Genomic DNA, 26,076 nt, shown 5'->3' on the forward strand with positions numbered 1-26,076 from the left:
ATAATTTATCAAAAAAATGACCCAAGTTTCTAGCGGGAATTCTGTAAATATACACTACTTCGCTACTAAGCAATGCGCGTCATCACTTTATCCATAGCTTTTTAATTTTAATTTAAATTTTTAACACTTTATATATACCCTTTAAGGCTAAGTTTGGAAAGTTTTAAAAAGTCAAAAAGTCAAAAAGTTACTCAAAAAGTTAAAAAGCTATCACTATTCATTAAAAGTCAACAATTACGACTGCACAACTCCCAATACTAATTTTACCCTACACATTAATTTATACAATTTTTTAATACATATTTTTTCACAAAAAGTCAAAAAGTTAATCCAAACATTCATATTTTCAACCTCAACTTTTTAGTCTAAAAAGAAAAAAAGTGCACTTATTTAGGACACCCCAAACAACCCCTAAGAGTATGTTTGTTTTTGAAAGGTAACACAATGGGATTGGACTATTAGTTCGGATGGGTTAATGGTCCGTTATTTGGTATGAATTTTTTAGTCCGGACTAATAATTCCTACGAACTATTAATCTCATATTTGTGGGACTATGCTATCCCATGGGGGGTGGGATAGAAACCATGAGATAACTCATCCCATGAGATTAGCTATTAAAATTACATTTTTACCTTCTGGCATTTAATTATGTATTATATTTAGTAAAATTCAATAAAATTTAAATGTTTCAATTTAAAAATATAAATAATTTTATTTAATTTTTATTTTTGTTTTATTTATTTAATTTTTTAAAATAATTTTTTATAGATATTTTATTAATGTTTTATTTTAAAATTTTGTTTATATTTTATTTAATTTCATTATTTAAATTTTAATAGATGTTTTATTTTATTTCATTATGAAATTATTATTATTAGTTAAAATAAATTTATTTAAAATTTTAATTAAAAAAATAACATATATTTTTATTGATATTTAATTTATTTAATTTTTTAAAAATAAATTTATTTAATTGTGCAAAAAATAAAATAATTTTTTTTTATTTAATCTAGCTAAAAATAATTAAAATATTGAAGCTATGTTTAATATTGTTATTACTTAGTAAATAATTAAAAAGGATAAAATAGTTATTTGAGTATTTATCCTTCTCCATAATATCCCAAACAAGCATTGGATAACTAAAAATAGTCCAATCTAGACATCTAATCCCATGACTAAACAAAAATAGGATATAAATCCAGTCCAATCAAATAGCCCGAGGACAATGTATCCCAGGACTAATAGTCCGATGGATTATAATCCCCTCTTATCCAGTCCGTTCAAACAAACACACCCTAATAGTAAACTGATATTAAATGTTTATATTTATTTTTTCAACCTTACTATTTAATACCTTTCTTAAAAAAAAAAAAAAACCTTCTTATTTAATAAATAAATAAAATATTTTTAATTATTTTATATGTTGATTTTATCAACACATTTAGATAAAAAAAATTATATTTCTTATTTTCTTTTCTTTTTTAAAATGTTAAATGGATAAATGCTTTTTAAAATTTTAAAGCTAAAATCAAAACCTGTTATTCTAACGTGTTTTAATCCATAACATATAAAATTTTCAAGATGAAATAAATTAATTTAGTCACTACAATTTTTAGGGGATTTTTTTTTAGGGTCCCTGGTATTAAGACTTTATAGTATAAAAGACTTCTAATATTTTCATAATGTCTAAGGTCCCTCAATTTGATCCAGATAAATTATGGTCCAGAGAAATTTCAGTCCTGAGAAATTCCAACCCAGAGAAAATTCGGTCCAGAGAATTTCTCTCCAGAGAAAATTTGATCCAGAGAAATTCTTTGGATTCCAGTCGAGATTTTCTCTGGATTTTCAGAGAATTTCTCTGGTTTTCACAATTCACAAGAATTTCTCTGGATTTAAAAAAGAAAAAAGGCCTGAGATTGTGTGCTTGAGAGTCAAACAAAGTGGGTTGTTGGTGGTGGAAGAGAAGTGGTGGTGGTTGTGGAGGAGGCGATTGTGGGTGGTTGGAGATGGAGCCAAAACTGTGGTTCAAGAAAGAAAAGATTGACTCGGTCCATGAATCATACTCTTCATCTCCACCACTTGAAGATTGCATATTCACACTATTTTCAGAATCCATTTGCTACCAAAAAAGTGATATAAAAAATGATATATTAAATAAATAAATAAAGGGCCAAATCTACTGAGAGATGGTTGTAGTTCCAAAAAAATAAGAGAATTTGAGAGAGAGCACAGAGAAAATTCACATAGTGATCACAACCAAAGGAATTTCATACAGCCAGAGAAATTTCAAGGATGGTCAGACACCTGAGTAGCATGCTTTGTTTGCCTTCACTCTTGGTGTCAAGCAAATTATGGGAATTTCTCTGGCCTTTTCCAAAGAAATTCTCTGGCCTTTTCCAGAGAAATTCCCGAAAAGGCTGTTCCCACTAAATTCATAACTACTTAATGCAAATCTGATGTAGAAATATAATATAAAAGATACAGAATAAGTCACTTACAATGGAACCACTAGAAATTAAAGCTGCGTCATACAAAAGATCAATAGCTCTCAAAGCTTCTTCATCATTTGGGTCACTCTTGAATGCAGCCTGTATCATTCACAAATAGAAAGTGAAAAAAAGAAAAAAAGAAAAGAAAAGAGAGAGAGAGCTTGCAATTAGCTAGGGTTATATTGGTATAACGAATAATGAAAATGGAAATTTTCTAATTATTGACCAAATCGCCATACATTCAAGGTGTTAATGATTGGGTGTTGAGGATTGATCTCAAACACCCTTCTTCCTCTCATGACTAACAAATTTATTGAGAACTACAGATGCACAAGGCTAGTGGTTGAGACAATGTTTTATATTTTTTATTGAAAGTTGTGAATGATTTTATGCATCTGTTCTTCGCTCTCTTGAATAAAATTCCATTCTTACATTTTGCCATGATTTCATTTACACTTTCATTTATACTTCCAGTTATACATTTGTTGAAATAAACTGATCATAGGGATATATGTAAGTAACTAAGCATAATTAACAAAAGTTTCAGTAACTTACCCAAATCATTGTGATTCATTTTGTTTCCTAAATGAAAGTGCTTCTCTGTTGAACAATGTTCCCATTAGGTCCCTCCAAGCACAGACGGAAGCATGTGAAGCCAAGACTAAAGCAGATTTGTCAAAAGCACAGAGAAGCGAGGCATCCAGTTCCAAGAGTGATTGCTTCATCCCGCATAATAGCATGGGCAGCCACTAGGCTATTTGAGATCCTCAAGTTTGGACGCGGATGAGTTCTTGAATTTGCTGCATGGGTCGGATCCGGTGAATGTGGAGCTCAATCAGCTGGAGAATGAAGTCAGGGGTGAGGAATAAGAGTTGATTTGGACAAGTATAAGAATGGAGAAGTTTAGAGAGAGAGAGAGAGAGAGAGATGAGTTTTGATTTGGTAAGGTCAAATTTCTCTATGATATGTTTAGGGACATTAAACATCAAAAAATAATTTTGTGGATCTCTTCCATTACGAAAAGTGGGAGAGGGACCCTAGACTAATTTTTAATATAAGTTTAAACGTGCTTTAATCCATAACATCTAAAATTTTCAAGATGAAATAAATTAATTTAGTCACTATAATTTTTAATATAAGTTCAAATTAGCCAAATTTATAACCATGGTCATTAATGTTTGTATTTTTATTATCTTGACTCTCACAATTTTGCTAATACTATTGTTAACCATTGTCGATATGCTTAAATTATTGAAATATATACCCAAAAAAAAAAGGACTCACTATTAAAAATTTTAAATTATTCAACATTTTAGATGTAATTATCCCGTCTATTAAATTATTCAATATTGAATTTATAATTGTGTGAGCTAAGTATGAAAATTGCACATTCGGCAAACAAAACACTTTAAGGCCTAATGCTAATGGGCCCAAGTCCAACCAAGCCTACTGGATTATATGAGATCACAGCCGAGTAAATCCTTACGCTGACTAGATGGCACGCTGAAAAGATATTCCGCCAATTGAACATTTATGCCGAATACTATATACCATTCAGCAGATATCCCAATCAAAGTAGGCCTAATCCATCATTTTCCAGAGATTTAGGGGCAGTTTGGCAACAAGCTAAAAAAGCTAGCTTTTTGGTTTTTTAGTTTTTTTAGCAAAAAATGTTAGTTTTTTTTGGCCAAAAAAGCCAAAAAACCTACATTTTTACCAACTTCCCAAAATACCACTTAATATGAGTATGTTTATATTTCAAGATTACTGAATAATTTTCCCTTCTAACATTATGATGACGAAGAAGGAAAGATTAAACAACGTATGAAATATCTATATCAAATCTCTATATAAAGAATGTAAATAGGAGAACAGCGGTATGCACTTTCATTGGACCTTATTTCATTTCCAAAATATCTAACTCATTTTCTTTCATCAAAAATCTGATTTAATCATCGGAGTGCTAATTCCGACAGTCCCGACCAAAGTGTCTCTTGTTTTAAGTACCACAACAAAGATCAATCAAAGACCTGTTTGGAATAAAGGCTTGGTTTGGGAAGTAGGTTGGCTTTTTGGCTTTTTGGTTTTTTTGGCTATTTTAGCCTGGGCTAAAAAGCTTGGTTTGGGAAGGGCTTTTTAGCTTTTTGGCTTTTTTGACTTTTTTTGTGAGAGAAGAATGTAATGATTATAGGTTGGATGTGATGTTTTGTTTGTTATGGCTAAAATAGACTATTTTGTTTTTTGTGGCTAAAATAGCCAAAAAAGCCTGAAAACCATCTTGCCAAACAGAGGCAAAATAATATTATAGAATAACTTTTTACAATAATAATGAGATTTCACCTCACTTATAAGGTTGATTATCCAAATAATTGGCAATGCATATGAGATAAAATCAAATAAAATACAATGTGTGATATAATTTTTTTTAATACTTAAATCATAATCTTTACATAATTGTGATTTACTTAAATAAAAACTAGTTTGATGGATAATATAAAAATGATAAAAATTCATACCTTTAATATTTTTTTTTTATTTTTTGAAGTGAAAATATAAAAAAATTATATATAATTTGTCAAATTAGTTTATATATTTAAAATTTCAATATTATTTTATTTGATCAAATGTTCAATATTACATACCACCGAGTGGTGGCCCAATGGTGAAGGCCTTGCCTTCCACCACCATGAGTCAAGTTCGACTCTTGGACTGTGAAAATTTTGAATTTTTCAAGGGTTCTCTTTGAAGACCTCGCGCTATATTCTGTTTCGATCGAATCTTGGCCATGGTTGTCCGATCAAATCTTAGGTGTTGTTTGGGATGACCTAAATAAGTGTACTTTTTATTTTTTTACGAAAAAATGTACAGAAAAATAGAAAAGTGATGTGATAAAAAAAAAGAAAAAGAAAAAAAGATGAATTATTTTATAATTGCCAAACTTGACCTTAGTCATGGTTAGGGCTGGTGATGCACTCTACTGGTGCCTTAGCCGTGAATCCCTCCGTCTAAATTAAGGTCAAGTTTGGCATCCTCCAAAAAATCTAAAAAGTCAAAAAGTCACTATCCTATTTAAGTCATATCATCTTATTTAAGTCACATCACTTCTCTAACACATCACTTCAAATCCAACCTAAATCTAACCCATATTTCATAAAAAGTCCAAAAATACACTTATTTAATCTTCTAAAACTTGGCCTAAGTTAAATCAGACAGTCCCAAACCACCGGCCTGGACCTCCGGAGGTTGACACCTCATAACCTTATTTTTTTTCTCGATAAAAAAAAAAAAAAAAAAATGTTCAATATTACATATACTCCTTGAGCTTCCAGAGTAATTATTTTCCCTTTATTCTCACTTTCTTTCTCCCTAAATGTTCTTCTCCCTCTGTATTTTCTCGGAAAACCCTAGAAAATTTTGATCTCTAAAACCTCTTCATCCTCTATATTCAATCCACTTACATCTCTCTAGCATTCCTAATCTCAATTCTTAATTTTCCGATCCATTCTACTTCATTTTTACTCACTCCGATCAGTCTAAGCTTTCTTCATCAACCACAGTTTTGAATTCGGTCGATTCTCAGCGGAGCATCGATCGATTCGCCGTCGAATCTTCATACTGTGCAATGGTTTCAGTTGGTTGATTTCAAGATGAAGTTCAAGAGGAGGAGGGCTGTAGAAGTGGTACGATACATTTAAAGTTTATCTAACAATTTAAAGTTTTGTTTATTTATTTATTATTTTTATGTTGATTGTGTTCATCTGTTTGTCACCGAAGCATAAAAGTAATTCATATAGTTATTAATGATCGGAAAAGCAAAGCAATTGACTAGTTGGATGGTTTAGAAATATTTTATTAATTGGTTTTGGAACATGAAATTGTAGATTGTTGCATAAAGAGACTACAATTGTTCAATGCTGATTTTGAAGTTGATTGCTTTTAGTGTCATATACTGCCATGTCTATTATGTTCAAAGTTGTGTGACTTGTGTGTGTGTGTCTCTCTCTCTCTCTCACACACACACACACACACAAAACTGGTATGTCAATATTGCTTCTCTTTTTCTTTTATTCCTATATGTATATATGTTTTAAATCTTGGAATATTGCTATGGAAAAATACAAAAAAACATGTGGTTAGATGGCATTGTAACATAAATCAGAATTTCTATTTGATTTTCTGGAACTAAAAGAATTTAGCTAGTTTCTTTACTATATCTGTCCACAATTTTTAATTTTTAATTTTTTTAAACGGAAGTGTTTTGATTATCTGAAGGACGAGAATGCCCTCTCTATATTTTTTTTTCCCTTTTTTGTGGGGTTTGGTGATGTGGAATATGATTAAGAACTTTTATGGGTTGGTGGAATCTGATGGATGTTAAATTTTGGTGGCATTTGTTTGATAAATGAGGTTTCTTGGACCTGAGGTAAGCAACAGCGGAGTAGTTCTTTCTGTTGAAAATCAAGACTCTGCAATTTATGGAGAAAATCTCTCTGTTTATGTTAGCACGAAGAGTGGACTAGTTCTTTCATTAGATAATTGATGTTTTACCCTGTTTAGCCATTACGTCTGCATGTCAGGTCAGTTTAGTGATTTATTTTTATAATCAGGTTTTTTTTTTTTTTTTGAGGGGGATGGTGTTGGCAAATGAGTAGAATGCTTGGCTGGAGGTGTCCTGAACTGTTCCCACCCTTGGCTTCTCTACCTAACTTTCTTGGGTGGTCTTTTTTGTTTGACAAAAACTGAACAATATTATAGTTAGATGGGAAAGAGTAAAAAGTAGGGCGAGTGAGCAATTTTCCCAAGAATGTAGTAAGTAAATGCATACTAATCAATGTGCCAGATAATAACGAAGAAAAGTGAGAATCCCAAGAATAGGAAATTGAAAATGAAAGACGAGAAGAATTTCGAAGGATATATAAATGACCTTCCATAGCAACAAATTTTTTGGTCGATGAGCATGCATTTTCATTGTTATCTAATATTAATTGAATAAATACATTAAAAAAAATGTAACGGTAATAAGAAACCCAAACTTAAAGGTTAATGTATTGCTTTGAGTCAAGAGATCGAGCTTTTGTCTAAGCCATCACCACCTCCAAATCACCCACCTAAACCAAGGGTTCATAGTACAAGCTTTGTAAAGATCTTTTTGAAAGGCTTTAATATTGATCCTCAATTTAACGACAAACCTTGCCAAATTAAAGAATAAAAAAAATTAATATTCCCACATTTTCTGCCCATTCCTACCGGTACTTTTGATTCCCGAATGTCTTGGGGTAACCATGGAATTCCTGTTGAACTTTATTTTTAAGTTGCAGGATATGAGAATTGGCTTGTAAGTTGGGGCTTGGTGTTTTATGTCCAAGTCCCCGATTCTTTTCTTTGTGACCACCCTTGACCTTGAGCAACTGTAAAAATCTGGTACAATTTTATGTTCTAAATGTTAAAAGATGTTTATGATCTATTTGAATCATTAGTAATAGAACAAGCAAATCTGTTATGGGTTATTGGTGGCGGTTTTTTGGGATTTATATGGGATATCATATCACAAATAGGTGAGGGTGATGATATTATGAGATGGAAGAGGTCGAGGTCAAGTTTGAGTAGCTCTGAGTGAAATCATTGTATGAGGCTTTGGTGGGCATGAGAGACTCTTTTTCCTGGGAAGGGGATTTACTCTTCTAAGTCGTCTTCCAAGGTAGCTTTCTTTTTGTTGAAGGCAGGGAAGATTTTTATGGTTGATAATTTAATTTCGAGATGTGAAATCATCGTAAATTAGTGAGGATAGCTAATTAGTCAATCGTCTTCTATCCATTGCCTAGTAGAGAGGGAATTTTCGGTTATGATTTTAAGCAAGCATATATGTGGTGCATTGGGTGATCCCAAGTTGTGGCTGACCTTATCCATGGTTGGAAGGCGGAGAGTGGGGGAGAGAAGGAAGAAGATTTGGTTTTTTGTGTGTTTAGGTTTGTCCAGTGTTTTAAAAGGTGCGCGGCGCAGCCTTGCACTTCAAACAGGTCGAGGCGAGGCGCAATACGTAAGGCGCAACTTAGGTGTAGAGGCGAGGGCTTTTTTTTGAGGCGCGAGGCGCGACTTTATGGGTTTTACCTATTTTTCTACTCCAACTGTTGATTAAGTGTTTTTTTGTGGGCATACCCACAGGGAATCAAAGGGTGTGTTTGGTTTGTGTTTGCAGAGTAATTTTTGAGATGAAAAAGTATAAAAACTTGGTTGGTTTGTCTTTTTCTAAATATTCCCTCTAAAATAACTTTGGTTTTTTTTGTAGAGTAGTTTTTGAGATAAAAAGTACAAAAACTTGTTTGGTTTGTCTTTTTCCAAATATTCTCTCTAAAATAACTTTGATTTTTTTTTGTATAGTAGTTTTTGAGATAAAAAAGTACAAAAACTTGTTTGGTTTGCCTTTTTGTAGAGTAGTTTTTGAGATAAAAGTACAAAAACTTATTTGGTTTGCCATTTTTGCAAACATATTTCAAAAGTAATCCTGGAAATTGGATAACCAAACACATTTGTGAGAGTTTTTTTGGAAAAATCTGTTTGGTTTGATTACTCATAAAAAGTATTTGTAGAGTATATTTCTAAAAAATTTCTCCTAAAATCAAACCAAACAAGGCTAAAATTCTTTAATATAAAATGACCAAACGTGGTCAAAAGAGAGTAGAAAGTGATTAAAAAAAATCCTAGTGGAGAAGATAAAAAAAGCAATCAAAAAATGAGAAGACGCTTCTTCTCTTCTTCTTCTTCTTCTTCGGTGGTTCTCTTTCTCTTCTTCTCTTCTTCGATGGTTCTCTTGGTTGGGTTATCTCTTTGCCTCTTGTTTTTCTTTCTTTATTTTTCTTCTCTTCTTCTTTTCTTCTTTTCTTCTTTGATGGGTTCTCTTCATGGGCCAGCCTCAATTTTTTCTTTATTTATTTTTCTTCTCTTCTTTTCTTATTTTACCCCTCCCTTCTTCTTTTCTTCTCTTGCTTCTTCGTTGTATTATCTCTCTGTTTTTTTCTTCTCTGTTATGCTTGCTTTATGATTTTTAGAATTATATATATATTTGTTATGTTGAAAAATTTGCCTATTTTATAATTTTTTTGTTCTTCTACTGCTTGCGCCTCGCTTTGGTGAAGCACGCGCCTCGCCTCACGCTTAGGCTATTGGAGACCTTATCGTCTCGGTGCGCCTAGAGCCATTTAAAACACTGGGTTTGTCTCTTTTTTATAGTTGCTGTTCTGTGGAATGTTATTTCATACTCTGACCATTTTTTGGATTTTGTAGTGTCTTTGAGAAGCTAGGTGTTGCAAGTGAGGTTTGGGTGATTTTTATTTTTTTTATAGGTGTATACAAGTGGCAGCTTCTTTGTTTTTTGGATATCTAGCATCTCCTTTTGGTGGCTTATCAATAAATTTTTCTTTCTAAAAATATAAAGCATTTTTCTTGTTACTTTAGGTTTTTGCACTGGCACACTGATTGGGGCAGTAATCATTTAAGGAGATTTATTTTGGGATATATAATGTAAATTTGGTTATATAGGTAATCAAGTTCACGATTGCTTGCTCTCTCTCTCTCTCTCTCCCTCTCACACACACACACACACCCCTTCCTCTTCACATTGTATGGAAAATAAATTCACAATTATTTGTTGTTTTTTAATTTTTTTCCCACTTGCTGTTTTGTCTATTAAGTTAAGCTTCATGTATATCTTAGCAAGGTTTTACTAATGCTTTGAAGTGTGGTGATTGTCTTTTTGTTCTTTTGTGTCAGCCTCCAAAAATTAAATCCTTCATCAATGGTGTTATAACTACTCCACTTGAGAATATAGAGGAACCGCTGAAAGGTTTTGTTTGGGAGTTCGATAAGGTGTGTTTGCAGCTTTTACTTGACATCAGTGTAGAAGCCTGCTTCTATGCAGTTTGATTAATGCTGGTTTGCATTGATGCAGGGAGATTTTCATCACTGGGTTGATCTTTTCAATCACTTCGATACATTTTTTGAGAAGCACATAAAAACAAGGAAGGATTTGCAGTTTGAGGATAACTTTTTGGAATCTGATCCTCCTTTCCCAAGAGAGGCTGTTCTTCAGATTCTCCGTGTGGTGAGGATAATTTTGGAGAACTGTACAAATAAGCATTTCTATAGTTCTTATGAGGTATCTTTTCCCCCCTCTAGTATATTTGTGATGCTTTTCTGATATATTTTGGTTTTTTTATTTTTATCTTTTTTGTTTTGCTTGTGTGTTTACATGTGTAAAATTTTATATTGTTCTTTTTGGTGTTTCCTTGTTGCAACAGAAATGCACTCCTTACCTTACTCCGCCCTCCCCCATTTTCTATGTAAAATTCATTTTTGTTTCTTATGTGGATATGCAGCATCATCTTTCATCTCTGCTTGCTTCCATCGATGCGGATGTGGTTGAGGCTTGCCTGCAAACTTTGGCAGCTTTCTCGAAGAAAACAATTGGAAAGTATGTCATAAGAGATACTTCTCTTAATTCAAAGTTGTTTGCTTTTGCGCAAGCTTGGGGGGGAAAGGAAGAAGGCCTTGGATTAATTACATGTGCTATAGAGGATGGATCTGAGCCAATTGCTTATGAGCTAGGTTCCACCCTCCATTTTGAGTTCTATGCCACGAATGAGTCATCCAATGAACTTCCGGCTGATGAACAATCAACCCAAGGTTTACAAATCATTCGTTTGCCTAACATTAACACTTATCAAGAGTCTGACCTTGAACTTTTGAATAAGTTAGTCATAGAGTACAAAGTGCCCCCAAGTTTAAGATTTTCACTTTTGACAAGATTGCGGTTTGCAAGGGCTTTCAGCTCATTAGCTGCCCGACAACAGTACACGTGCATTCGCCTATATGCCTTCATGGTTCTTGTTCAAGCATGTGGCGATACTGATGACTTGGCTTCTTTCTCTAACAATGAGCCTGAGCTCATTAATGAGTTGGTGTCATTATTGAGTTATGACGATGCAATTCCTGAAAAGATTCGAATTCTGAGCCTGCTTTCCTTGGTTGCTCTTTGTCAAGATCGGTCTCGCCAGCCTAGTGTGTTGACTGCTGTAACATCTGGTGGGCACCGCGGCATTCTGTCTAGCCTCATGCAGAAGGCTATTGATTCCATTGTTAGTAATTCGTCAAAGTGGTCTGTTGTTTTCACTGAGGCTTTATTATCTCTTGTCACTGTTTTGGTCTCATCATCGTCAGGTTGCTCAGCCATGCGTGAATCAGGATTCATACCAACACTTCTGCCTCTTCTTAAAGATACAGATCCGCAACATTTGCATCTGATCAGCATGGCTGTACATGTTCTAGAGGCTTTTATGGACTACAGCAACCCAGCTGCCGCACTGTTTAGAGACCTGGGGGGTTTAGACGATACCATTGCACGCCTGAAAGTAGAAGTTTCGTATGTAGAAAGTGGTTCAAAGCAGCAAGGTTCTTCTACTGAGCTAGACAGTTCTGAATTCAGTGGTACACAGGTAGTTGCAGGGGTTTCTACTGAACTAGATAACACGCACCCTCTTTATTCTGAGGCGTTGGTTGCATATCATCGGCGGTTACTGGTGAAAGCTTTGCTACGCGCAATATCTCTGGGTACCTATGCTCCTGGAAGCACTGGTCGTATTTATGGTTCAGAGGAGAGTTTGTTACCGCATTGTTTGTGCAGTATTTTTAGAAGAGCAAAAGATTTTGGTGGTGGAGTGTTCTCACTAGCAGCAACTGTAATGAGTGATCTCATTCATAAAGATCCTACTTGTTTTCCTGTCTTAGAAGCAGCTTGTCTTCCATCTGCTTTCATGGATGCTATAGTGGATGGTGTCCTTTGCTCTGCAGAAGCGATAACATGCATACCTCAATGCTTGGATGCCTTGTGCCTCAATAACAATGGCCTTCAGGCTGTGAAAGATCGCAATGCCTTGAGATGCTTTGTGAAAATATTTACTTCCAGGTCATACCTGCGTGCCCTTACTGGTGATACTCCTGGATCTTTGTCTAATGGTCTCGATGAACTAATGCGCCATGCATCTTCATTGCGTGTGCCTGGAGTAGACATGCTGATTGAGATTTTGAATGTTATCGCAAAGATTGGTTCTGGGGTAGAAGCTGCTTCTTCATCATCTGATTCTCCTGTTTTCATGGAAACTGATGCCGAAGAGAGGAATTGTAGTCCCTCAGATGATAAGGAATCATGCAAGGTTGAGAAGACTGATAAGTCCGCTGAGCCCACTCCTGATGCCGCATTGGTGAACATTGAGTGTTTTCTTCCTGATTGCATTAGCAATACTGCTCGCCTTCTTGAAACAGTTCTTCAAAATGCCGACACATGTCGGATATTTGTCGAGAAGAAGGGAATTGAAGCTGTCTTACAGTTATTTACCTTGCCATTAATGCCTCTTTCAGTGTCTGTTGGTCAGAGCATCTCTGTGTCATTTAAGAACTTCTCTGCACAACATTCTACTTCCCTTGCTCGAGCTGTATGTTCATTCTTGAGAGAGCATGTGAAGACAACCAATGAGCTTTTAATTTCAGTTGAAGGGACACAGATTGGTCTGCTAGAAATTTCAATGCAGATGAAGGTCTTGAGATGTCTTTCTAGTCTCGAAGGTATCCTGTCTCTTTCCAATTCTTTGTTGAAGGGGAATGCTGCTGTGGTCTCTGAGCTGGGTACTGCTGATGCTGATGTATTGAAAGATCTTGGGAGGACTCACAGGGAAATTCTCTGGCAGATTTCTCTCTGTTGTGATTCCAAGGTAGAAGAGAAGCAGAATGTTGAAGTAGAACCAGAGAGTGCAGATGCAGCTGTATCCAATACTTCTGGAAGAGAGAGTGATGATGATGCAAACATCCCTGTGGTTAGCTACATGAACCCTCTTTATGTCAGGAATAGTTCTCAATCTCAGTGGGGTGCAGAACTTGATTTTCTTTCAGTGGTTCTATCTGGTGAAGGCTTTAATCGTCGTAGTCGACATGGGTTGACACGGCTCAGGGGTGGAAGGACGGGCAGGCATCTAGAAGCTTTCAACATTGATTCTGAAGTTTCAGCCAATGTATTGGAGACTTCTTCCCAGGATATGAAGAAGAAAAATCCTGATGTTCTTGTTTCGGAAAGTCTGAACAAACTTGCTTCGACTATGCGGTCTTTCTTCACAGCTCTTGTCAAAGGATTCACGTCACCAAACCGTCGCAGAACCGAGTCTGGGTCGTTGAATTCAGCATCAAAGAGCATTGGAACTGCACTGGCTAAAGTTTTTCTTGAGGGTTTTAGTTATTCAGGGTGTTCCTCCTCTGGGAGTGATATGTCACTATCAGTGAAGTGTCGCTATCTTGGAAAGGTTGTGGATGACATGGCGGCTCTTACATTTGATAGTAGGCGACATACTTGTTATACAACAATGGTCAATAATTTCTATGTCCATGGCACCTTCAAGGAACTTCTCACCACATTTGAAGCTACAAGTCAATTGTTATGGACGTTACCTTACTCTATTCCAACATCTGGTGTTGATCATGAGAAAGCTGTTGAAGGAAGCAAATTGTCTCATAATTCATGGTTGCTTGATACTTTACAAGGCTATTGCCGTTTGCTGGAGTATTTTGTTAATTCTTCTTTACTTTTATCTTCAACCTCTGCATCCCAGACTCAGCTGCTTGTTCAGCCTGTTGCAGTTGGTTTGTCAATTGGATTGTTTCCTGTTCCAAGGGACCCAGAGGTATTTGTTTGCATGCTCCAGTCTCAGGTTTTGGATGTGATACTTCCTGTGTGGAACCATCCGATGTTTTCCAGTTGCAGTCCTGGTTTTATCAATTCAATTGTTTCGCTTGTTACTCATGTCTATTCTGGTGTTGGTGAAGTGAAACGAAATCGCAGTGGTATGTCAGGAAGTACGAATCAACGGTTCATGGCTCCTCCACCTGATGAAGCTACTATTGCTACAATTGTGGAGATGGGTTTTACAAGGGCAAGGGCAGAGGAAGCATTGAGACGCGTGGAAACAAATAGTGTTGAAATGGCTATGGAATGGTTGTTTAATCATGCTGAAGATCCAGTACAGGAGGATGATGAACTAGCTCGGGCACTTGCTTTGTCTCTGGGGAGTTCATCAGAAACCTCTAAAGTTGATAGCATTGATAAATCAATGGATGTCCTGACAGATGAGGGACAAATAAAGGCACCTCCTGTTGATGACATCCTTGCTGCAGCAATGAAGTTGTTCCAGAGTAGTGACTCAGTAGCATTCCCGCTGACGGACTTGCTTGTGACACTCTGCAATCGGAGTAAAGGTGAAGATCGCCCTAGAGTGATGTCCTATCTTATTCAGCAGCTTAAGCTTTGTCCATTGGAATTTACAAATGATACAAATGCTTTGAATGCGGTATCACATATTTTAGCATTACTTCTTTCTGAAGATGGATGTACACGAGAAATTGCTGCACAAAATGGGGTTGTCTCTGTAGCGATAGACATCTTGATGAACTTCAAGGCTCGAACTGAGTTTGGAAGTGAGGTTCTGGCTCCAAAATGCATTAGCACGCTACTTCTTATTTTGGATAATTTATTGCAGTCCAGGCCTAGGATTTCTTCTGATGATACAGAAGGAATTTCAGCAGGACCTTTACCTGATTTATCTGGAGAGCATGCTTCACTATCAGCTTCAGAAGCAGTTACTGAGAGAAAATCAACTCTGGAAGCCCATGAGAAAGAATCTGAAACTGCATTTGAGAAGATTTTTGGAAAATCTACTGGTTATCTGACTATTGAGGAGAGTCGCAAGGTACTGGCTATTGCTTGTGACTTAATAAAACAGCATGTCCCAGCTCTGGTCATGCAAGCTGTTCTACAGTTATGTGCTCGCTTGACAAAAGTACATTCTCTGGCTTTGCTGTTCCTTGATAATGAAGGCATGGTTGCTCTTTTTAGTCTTCCAAAAAGTTGCTTCTTTCCTGGATATGATACCTTGGCATCTGCTATCATTCGGCATTTACTTGAGGATCCTCAGACACTGCAAACAGCTATGGAACTGGAGATACGGCAAACTCTTAGCGGAACTCGTCATGCTGGTCGTGTTTCTGCACGATCATTTTTGACTTCAATGGCACCTGTTATCTCTAGAGATCCAGGGATTTTTATGAAAGCTGCAACTGCTGTTTGTCAGTTGGAGTCGTCAGGAGGGAGGAATGTTGTGGTGTTGTCAAAGGAAAGGGAGAAGGAAAAGGACAAATCAAAGGCACCTGGTATTGAAATTGGAGCATCTTCTAATGAATGTGTAAAAATTCCTGAGAGTAAGACCCATGATGTATCAGGTAAATGTCCCAAAGGCCACAAAAAGATTCCTGCAAATCTTACTCAGGTAATTGATCAGCTGCTGGAAATTATGTTGAAATATCCTTTGCCTAAAAGTGATGAGAATTGTGCAAGTTATTCAACTGCCATGGAGGTGGATGAACCTGCTACAAAGGTTAAGGGTAAATCAAAGGTTGATGAGACAAGGAAGATTGAGTCCAACCACCTATCAGAGAAATCAGCAGCACTAGCTAAGGTGACTTTTGTTCTCAAGCTGTTGAGTGACATTCTTCTAATGTATGTCCATGCAGCTGGGGTTGTGCTGAGACGGGATTCAGAAATGAGTCAAGTCAGGGACTCTAGTCATATGGAAAGTGCTGGACATGGTGGGATAGTGCATCATGTTTTACAATGTCTTCTTCCGCTGTCTACAGATAAAAATGCTGGACCTGATGAATGGAGAAGCAAGTCATCTGAAAAAGCCTCATGGTTTCTGGTGGTTTTGTGTGGTCGTTCTAGTGAAGGGCGCAGACGAGTAATCAATGAACTCGTGAAAGCTTTATCTTTATTTTCAAACTTGGAGAGCAATTCTTCCAAGAGCAGCTTATTGCCAGATAAAAGGGTTCTTGCTTTTGCTGACCTGGTATATTCCATTTTGTCAAAAAATTCACCTTCCGGCAATTTACCTGGTTCTGGGTGCTCACCTGACATTGCAAAAAGTATGATAGATGGTGGAATGGTTCAGTCTCTTACCAGCATTCTTCAAGTGATTGATTTGGACCATCCTGATGCTCCTAAACTTGTGAATCTTTTACTTAAGGCTTTGGAAAGCCTAACACGGGCAGCCAATGCTAGTGAGCAAGTCTTCAAATCTGATTCGCTCAACAAGAAAAAATCCATTGTTTCAAATGGGAGGTCCAATGATCAAACATCTACAATGGCAGTTGTTGTGACAGTAGAGCCTGATCATAATAGGAGCAGTCAACAGGAAGTTACTGATGCAGCAGATGCACAGCAACAGCATATAGGATCTTCTCAGAATCAAGGTGATCATGATGCGGCTTCAAACCAGTCTTTGGAGCAGGATATGAGAATTGAGGTGGAAGAGACTGTGACTGCTAATCCACATATGGACCTTGGGATGGATTTCATTCCTGAAGAAATTGAAGAAGGTGGTGTGTTACACAATAGAAATCAAATTGAGATGACTTTTCATGTTGAGAACAGGGCAGATGATGATATGGTTGATGAAGGTGATGACATGGGGGATGATGGTGAGGAGGAAGAGGATGATGATGAGGGGGAGGAGGAGGATATAGCAGAAGATGATGCTGCTCTGATGCCTCTGGCTGATACAGATGTAGAAGACCATGATGATGGTGGTTTGGGAGATGAATACAACGATGATATGATTGATGAAGAGGATGATGATTTTCATGAAAATCGTGTGATAGAGGTAAGATGGAGGGAAGCCCTTGATGGGTTAGATCATTTGCAGGTACTTGGGCAACCCGGAGCTTCAAGTGGTCTCATTGATGTTGCAGCTGAACGCTTTGCAGGGGCGAATGTGGAGGACCTTTTGGCTCGTAGGCCTCTAGGTTTTGATCGCCGCCGCCAGACAAGTAGGACTTCCTTTGAGCGATCTGTTACAGAAGGAAATGGTCTTCAACATCCTCTCCTCTTGAGGCCATCCCAATCTGGGGATCTTTTTTCAATGTGGTCGTCAGGGGGGAATTCATCCAGGGATTTAGAACCCTCCGCTGGAAGCTTTGATGTAGCTCATTTCCACATGTTTGATGCCCCTGTTCTTCCCTATGATCATGCACCGGCTAGTCTGTTTGGTGAACGATTGGGTGCTGCAGCGCCACCGCCACTGGGTGATTTCTCTGTGGGTCTGGATTCATTGCGTTTGCCTGGCAGAAGAGGGCCAGGTGATGGTAGATGGACAGATGATGGTCAGCCACAAGCAGGTGGTCTAGCTGCTGCTATTGCACAGGGAATTGAGGAACAGTTCATGTCTCAATTACGCAGTTTTGCTCCTGCTGACAGTTCGGTCGAAAGGCAGTCACAGAATTCAGGACTGCATGAGAGACAACAGGTAGATGCCCTTGTAACAAATGATAGCCAACAGGCAGTAATTGATGATAGCACTGTTGATCAGCAAACTGAAGGTCAGGATCATGTGAATGGTGGTGAAACTGCTGCTAATCATGAAACTAGTCCAATGGTTGAAAGTGTTCCCCATGAAGAACAAGGCAACCCACAGGTTGTTGAATCCAATGAATGCCTACAGGTATGTGAACCTATGTCCAGTGATGCGCAAGCTGAGAATGGTGCTTTAAATGGTCATGATAGCATGGAAACTGGGGAAGGAAATGGTACCACCAACGAGCAGGTACAGACAACCCCAAATTGTTTTACCATTTAAACATGGTCATGTATGTGTGGGTCGTTTTATCCACTGTGTGAAACATGTTCTGATGTTCTTACAAATCTCTGTGATGTGCTGTTTCAGGATGTGGGTCATGATAGATCTTCAGCGACAGATAGCCAGTCTAGTAATCATGCATTGCTAACTTCAGGCTTTGAGATTTCTAATCCAGGTGGTTGTCATGATTCTTTGGTCAATGGAAGTCGCGATGTTGATATGAACAGTATGCCCATGGAAGGAAATCAAGTTGAGCAACCCCTACCTTCTGAGGTTGGTGTGGATGAACCATTGTCAACGCAGAACACAATGGTTGCTCAAGATGCTGGTCAAACTGATCAGCCTAATTTGAATGAGCCTCCTAATGCAAATGGTATAGATCCAACCTTCTTAGAGGCGCTTCCTGAAGATCTCAGGGCAGAAGTTCTAGCTTCCCAACAAGCTCAATCTGCACAAGCAACTTATGCTCCGCCTTCAGCAGAAGATATTGATCCAGAGTTTTTAGCCGCTCTCCCTCCCGAAATTCAAGCAGAAGTTTTGGCTCAACAACAGGCACAGAGGATTGTACAGCAGGCCGAAGGACAACCTGTTGATATGGACAATGCTTCAATTATAGCTACTTTCCCTGCTGATTTACGTGAAGAGGTTTGCATCTTGAACTGTACTGTTTGTTACTCTCCATGATTGAATTGTGAGTCATGCGATGACACTAGTGGCTGCTTTTGTTTCAGGTGCTTTTGACTAGCTCGGATGCAGTTTTGTCAGCATTGCCCTCTCCATTACTTGCTGAAGCACAAATGCTCAGGGACAGAGCAATGAGTCATTATCAGGCTCGCAGCATTTTTGGAAGTACCCACAGGTCTAATAATCGGAGAAATGGTTTAGGGTTTGACAGGCAGACAATGATGGACAGAGGTGTTGGTATTACAATAGGCCGAAGGGCATCTTCTGCTCTTGCAGAGGGCTTGAAGTTGAAGGAAATTGAAGGGGAGCCACTTTTGAATGCACATGCTTTAAAAGCATTGATCCGACTTCTAAGATTAGCACAGGTAATCATATGAACTGTGCAAATGGATAGTTGATATTCCTCAATTGCTTTTGGTATGCCATTTTTAATTTATGAAAAATTATGGGGTGTGTTTGGTTTGTGTTTTGAAACATGTTTTTGGAAGAAAATTTCCAAGAACATGTTTGGTTACAAATTTTCTCAAAAAAATTTCAAAATTACTTCTCTATATTACACATCAATCAATCATTTTTTCTCTCCTCTCTCCTTCTCAATCACTTTTTCTCTCACATACATCTACTCAACTACAACAAAATATCAAATCATCCCAAACTCCCAAACTCCAAAACTATTTTCAAAATATACAACCAAACAAACCAAAAAAATTTCTAAACTCTCTCTCCAAATTTTTTTTTTTGAAAATTTATCTCAAAACACAAACCAAACACACCCATGATGTTTATTAAGTTGGTGACTGTTTTTCTTTTTTCCTGTTAGCCTCTTGGGAAAGGCCTTCTACAGAGACTATTGCTGAATTTATGTGCACATAGTGTTACAAGGTCGATTCTAGTTCGGCTTCTTATCGACATGATCAAGCCTGAGACTGAAAGCACAGTCAGTAAATTGACCACTGTTAATTCCCAGAGGCTTTATGGTTGTCAATCCAATGTTGTTTATGGTAGATCACAGCTGTTGGATGGTACTGCTTTCTTCTAATGTGACTACATTACATTGTTTGTTTTGATGTTATACATGTCGATTTCATGTGAAAGTTCATCTGTCCACAGGTCTTCCCCCCCTGGTGTTGCGCCGGATACTTGAGATTTTGACTTACCTGGCCAACAACCATTCTGCAGTTGCCAATATCTTGTTCTACTTTGACCCCTCACTTGTTCCAGAGTATTCAAATCTAAAACATTCAGAAATTAAGAAGGATAAAGGGAAGGAGAAAATTGAGGGAGGAGATTTATCTAACCCTTTAGGGAACTTTCAGAGAGGGGACGTTCCTTTAATACTGTTCTTGAAACTCTTGAGCCAACCGCTTTTCTTATGCAGCAGTGCTAACCTTGAGCAGGTATGAGCAAGCTTCTTACTCAATGGAGCTATATGTCAGCCTTGAGAATCGATTTCCCCATGGTCATTGCTGCATTATATTTTGGTTACATTGCTATTATTATATTATATAATTGTTATTGATTCATTTATATGATGCAGGTCATGGGTCTGATTCAAGTAGTTGTCGATACCGCAGTATCAATGTTGGAGTGTCAACCTCATTCTGAACAGGCAGCTGCCATTTCCGAAAATACGTCTGAGAGTGAAGCTATAGGTGGTGTTCAGAAAGACATGCCTTTATCTGAAGTGGAATCTAATCAAGATGATAAAAAAGCCAGTGCTGAGTCATCCACATCGGATGGGACGAGAAGCATCAGCACATATGATATCTTCTTGCAGCTCCCGCAAGCTGATTTGTACAATCTATGCAGCCTTCTTGGCCATAAGGGGTATATTATGCTTGCAATCTTATTCTGAATGTTGCCAAAAATTATGTATTACTTGTTTGATGTTTCTGAGACTAGGTTGATAAAAAATTCATCATTTCTAATTAACATCATTTGTTTACTTACTCTTTTGGGTTCTTAATTAACTTGGGTTTATGATTTTAGGCATCGTGATCTTGTGCTTAGTAGCCTCTTTCTATTCATTTCTTTCTTCTATTTTTTTATTTGTTTTGGCTGCTGCAGTGTATGAGTGTTTGACTTTAATTATTTATTCATCAGGCTTTCAGACAAAGTCTACACACTTGCTGGTGAAGTATTAAAGAAGTTAGCCTCGGTTGCTGCACCCCATCGAAAGCTTTTTATTTCAGAGCTTTCAGAGCTTGCTCATAGTTTGAGCAGTCCAGCCGTCAGTGAGCTCAATACACTGAGAAATACGCACATGCTGGGTTTGAGTGCTGGATCCATGGCTGGGCCTGCTATTCTTCGTGTGCTTCAGACACTTAATTCACTTACTAGTGTCGATGGAAATAAGGGCGTGGAGGTTGATGGGGAACTGGAAGAGCATGCCATTATGTTGAAATTGAGCGTTGCACTAGAGCCATTGTGGCAAGAGCTGAGTGATTGCATAAGCACTACTGAGGCCGAATTAGCACTGAGCTCTTTCTCTTCAATTATGTCAAATACAAATGTCGGGGAGCATGTGCCCGGATCATCATCACAATCTCCTCTTCCTCCTGGAACTCAGAGATTATTGCCTTTCATTGAGGCTTTCTTTGTTTTATGTGAAAAACTACAAGCAAGCAATTCCACCATGCAGCAAGATCATGCAGACATAACTGCCAGAGAAGTGAAAGAGGTCACTGGGACTTCAGCTCCATCACCCAGCAAATGTGGAGTGGATTCTCAAAAAAGGCTTGATGGGGCTGTCACTTTTGTGAAGTTTGCTGAGAAGCATCGTCGACTACTGAATGCTTTTGTCAGGCAGAATCCAGGTTTGTTGGAGAAATCCCTTTCTATGATTCTGAAGGCACCGAGGCTTATTGATTTTGACAACAAAAGAGCCTATTTCCGCTCAAGAATTAGGCAGCAGCATGAGCAACACCTCTCTGGTCCACTGCGGATAAGTGTTCGACGAGCATATGTTCTAGAGGACTCGTATAATCAATTGCGGATGCGACCTGCTCTGGACTTGAAGGGTAGATTAAATGTACATTTTCAAGGAGAAGAGGGTATTGATGCTGGTGGTTTGACAAGAGAGTGGTATCAATTACTGTCGAGGGTTATTTTTGACAAGGGAGCTTTGCTTTTCACCACTGTGGGAAACAATGCAACCTTTCAACCAAATCCCAACTCCGTTTACCAGACTGAACATCTTTCTTATTTTAAATTTGTGGGTCGCGTGGTATGTCTTCTAGGACCATTTGTCGTTTTCTTTGTTTATTAGTTTAAAATTTTATTTATATGGTCCAATCAGTTAAATGGTTGTTGAATCTTAAAATATTTGTGATGTAGGTTGCTAAGGCTCTGTTTGATGGGCAATTGTTGGATGTTTATTTCACTCGGTCCTTCTACAAGCACATTCTTGGTGTGAAGGTTACTTATTATGACATAGAGGCTATTGATCCAGATTACTACAAGAACTTGAAGTGGATGCTGGAGGTCAGTGATTTTAATTTTATCTCCCCTTCAGTGCCTGCAACACAAATATTTTTAATATTGATAGTTTGTCTTTTTTGCCCTTTATTAGAATGATGTGAGTGACATACTCGATCTGACATTTAGCATGGATCCAGATGAGGAGAAGCATATCCTGTATGAGAAAACTGAGGTATTGTTTTTTGAACTTTTGCTCTGTTCTAATGCTCATATAATTTTTTTAGTTATTGTTAATCTGCTTTAGTATACAGAGGTCTGACCATCCATGTTAACTTCCTTTAAGATCATACCTAATCTTTGTTGTTTACTTTTGAAAGGTTACTGATTATGAGCTTAAACCTGGAGGAAGGAATATAAGGGTCACAGAAGAAACAAAGCATGAGTATGTGGACCTTGTGGCTGAGCATATTCTGACAAACGCTATCCGCCCTCAAATTAATTCCTTCATGGATGGTTTCAATGAATTGATACCTCGAGAACTTATTTCTATTTTCAATGATAAAGAGCTTGAGCTTCTAATCAGTGGGCTGCCCGAAATTGATTGTGAGTTGGCATGCTGTTGTACTTGTTTACTCTGTGTTATACTTGGTGCATTTTTCAAAATATCTGAGTGATGTTATATTACCCTTGCAGTGGATGATCTGAAGGCCAATACCGAGTATACTGGATACACTGCAGCATCTAGTGTTGTTCAATGGTTTTGGGAGGTTGTAAAAGCTTTTAACAAGGAAGATATGGCAAGATTGCTGCAATTTGTGACCGGTACATCAAAGGTAACTCGATGCACTGCATGTAGTAGTGCCATTCCTCTCAAAATGGTTATAATAAATATTGATCTTTGTGATTGCAATATTTTGTTAATTGTGATATGTGCTGAATCTTTTTCGCATCTGATTTATCTTTTTAGCATGCTTAATTCAATATCCCATCTCTGATGGCTAGGTGTCATAATTCTATGTTATTAGTAAGTTTGTGGTTCATTCTGTAAAAGTTCAGAATACAATTGTGAGTTCAGTTTCTCAAATTTGTGTCAATTCTAATTTATGGGTAAAATTTGTGATGGCAATAATGAGGTCCTATTTTCTGTTACAGAAGGTGACTGGGTATAACTGCCATGCTTCGATGACTCACTAAATACTTCTATTTTTTGGTTTCTTAGGTTCCTTTAGAGGGTTTTAAAGCATTGCAAGGCATTTCTGGTCCTCAGAGGCTTCAAGTCCACAAAGCGTATGGTGCTCCTGAGCGGCTTCCATCAGCTCATACCTGGTTGGTGCTTAGACTACTTGCTGTTTACACTCTAAATTTTTTTCCGTTTCTTTTCTTTGAAAGTGGGTTGCTTAAACTGAAAACACTGATGTTATATATTTTTTGTTCTTTTTTTCTAGCTTCAATCAACTAGACCTCCCCGAGTATACTTCCAAGGAACAGCTTCAAGAGCGCTTGCTCCTTGCTATCCATGAAGCTAGTGAAGGATTTGGCTTTGGTTGAATGTAAAATTCTTCATTGCATCATCACTGCCTTACTGCCAGCACTCAATCTTCTTCCGATTTCCATGTACATGTCAGTTTGACACCTTCTCCTTTGATTTGCATATTCTTTTATACTATCTATTTAAATTGATGTTAAATAGGGTATAGTGCAGTATCAATGGTTATTATTGAAATCTTCTATTATGCATGCATCTAATAGAATTTTGTTTACTGCTTTTAGATCAATAGTGACCAAAGGAACAAAAAATGAGTTACTAAAATTAGTGTCTTGAAACCATGATATTCTTTCAATTCCTGTTTGTTGGGGGAGAAAAAAAATGACTTGTTTGTGTAGGGCTTCACTTTCAGTAACTGTGTTGTGCAACAACAAATGATTGACAGATTCAGCTGTCCCTTTGCGGATGTAACACCAGTAGGAATAAACTAATCAACTGTCCACCCAAAAGGGACATCTTTTGGGGAACTTTTGAAATCTAGACAGTCTTCCAAGGGAAACCCAACTGGTGAACTTCTTGAAATTTATTCCATTTATTTATGCATGTTACGATGGAATCCCATTTTAGATTATAAGGGATGTAAAAGATGTTTTTTAATTTTTGATAGAGTGGATACTTACAGTTTACATGTGAGTATGTAATTTGTATCAAAAGCACAAATTAAAGCTTACAAGGATAATTTATTAGAAGTGAGCCCTTATAATCTCTACTAACTGGGGATTATTAATTTGTATATTAAATATTTGTTTAGTCTTTATAGTACTCTCCATGTTTGCTTGCTTGCATTTATAACTCACGTAGAATAAGAAGTCGTCCTGTACAAATTTGTGGATTAGGGCTTTGTTTTATTTTGTTAATTTTGGGGGCATTGAATGTTTTTTTTTTTTTTTTTTAAGGTTGTTTTTGTTCATATCTACTTGAGTAGGCACATGCATGTCACATGACTACTAAAGTTACACGTGGCATAGTATGATGTGGACACCTAGGCAAGGGGGAACTTGGTTGGGTCATTATGGAAACAGGTTTATTACTTAACCTATTATTTGTTTGACTTGCAGATACAGGACTGATTCAGATTTAAGTGCTGTTACCGTTACATCGCACGTTTAGGGAGGCCCTTGTTGGGAAAGAAGCCAGCATCGGAATTGGGAATTTCAGATAGAAGAATCTCTATGATGCCGTAACAGTTAGGAAGTGGTGCCCTAATTGGCCTTAAAGAGCAGCAGATGATGTGTATGCTTTTTGTTGATGACAGATGGGCTTTCTCGGTGTCAATTGGCAAAGAAACTGTTTCTTTGGTAGTTTCTTGGCAGTCTTTATCTTTATAGATTCACAGATATGTGCAATAATGTCTTTAGAGAATTTGCCACTCTTTCGTATATCTTTTTTTTGCCTTTTTTGGTCTTATGTTAATATTCTTCATATATATATATATATAGTGGCCAATCTGCATTCTTATAGTCCTCTGGTATCTATGTGATACTCTGAATTGAGTTCGATAATTTAGTTAATTTATATTGGTTCATAATGGAGTCAATTGTTTGATATTTTCTTAAATGTCCTGGTTTGTTGTACCAGCTTTTCATATAGTTCATGTTTTGTTTGAGACAAGAAAAAGAAAATTTGTTGTCAGAGAGATGAGGGGAAAAAAAATATTTTGAGATTGTTCTTACTTGCAGGTTATCAAAAGGGAATGGCATCCCTCCAGCTCAATCATAGATTGGAGGGTACTGTTGATCCGTGGGACCTCATCCGGATCCTATTTTAATAATTTGAACTGTTAATGTGTAAAATTCGTCGAGTACTATATGTCTGTAAAAAATCACTTTGATCAGATATTGATAGGTATGCGATCAAATCACTTTTGTATGAAAAAAAATGGACAGTGAAAAATAAACGGTTTACAAAAATCAAATTTGATTACATAGCTATTGATATCCGATTAACGTGATTTTTTACAAACATATAGTACTCGATGAGTTTTACACATTCGAATTATCGAAACAGGACCCGTTGTGGTTCCCTACGAGCCCAACAATATCCTCTAATCCGTCCAATCACGGACTGGAGAGAATCCATTCCCTTATCAAAACTCAGTATTAGGCCTTGTTTAAGAATAAATTATTTTAGTAATTTTTTAACTTTTTACAAAAAGATGTGCAGAAAAGTAGAGAGAGTGATGTAATGATTTTTTGATTTTTTGACTAAAATATGTAAT

General features: G+C 37.1%; 1 protein-coding gene across 1 annotated transcript; it reads left to right on the plus strand.

The window, feature by feature from the left end:
- Positions 1-5,821: 5,821 nt before the first annotated feature.
- On the plus strand, positions 5,822-25,318 carry LOC114307361 (E3 ubiquitin-protein ligase UPL1-like). The gene is made up of 17 exons (XM_028252767.2): positions 5,822-6,169; positions 10,257-10,352; positions 10,435-10,641; positions 10,862-18,175; positions 18,296-18,853; positions 18,940-19,257; positions 19,713-19,914; positions 20,003-20,289; positions 20,430-20,719; positions 20,996-22,118; positions 22,229-22,375; positions 22,464-22,544; positions 22,690-22,915; positions 23,006-23,145; positions 23,532-23,638; positions 23,758-23,932; positions 24,917-25,318. Exons 1-16 carry the CDS (start codon positions 6,137-6,139, stop codon positions 23,858-23,860), a joined length of 11,232 nt encoding a protein of 3,743 aa, XP_028108568.2. The 5' UTR covers positions 5,822-6,136; the 3' UTR covers positions 23,861-23,932; positions 24,917-25,318.
- The last annotated feature ends 758 nt before the right edge of the window (positions 25,319-26,076 follow it).

This window comes from Camellia sinensis, chromosome 7 (assembly GCF_055761805.1).
Source record: "Camellia sinensis isolate YWXY chromosome 7, ASM5576180v1, whole genome shotgun sequence".
Taxonomy (NCBI): Eukaryota; Viridiplantae; Streptophyta; class Magnoliopsida; order Ericales; family Theaceae; genus Camellia; species Camellia sinensis.

What these genes read in the sequence shown, in the direction of transcription:
- LOC114307361 (XM_028252767.2), top strand. Translation starts at nt 6,137, where the DNA reads ATGAAGTTCAAGAGGAGGAGGGCTGTAGAAGTG. An exon ending in CTGCTGATTTACGTGAAGAG is followed by an intron (nt 18,854 to 18,939) that starts GTTTGCATCTTG and finishes CTTTTGTTTCAG; the next exon opens with GTGCTTTTGACTAGCTCGGA. An exon ending in TGGGCTGCCCGAAATTGATT is followed by an intron (nt 22,916 to 23,005) that starts GTGAGTTGGCAT and finishes TTACCCTTGCAG; the next exon opens with TGGATGATCTGAAGGCCAAT.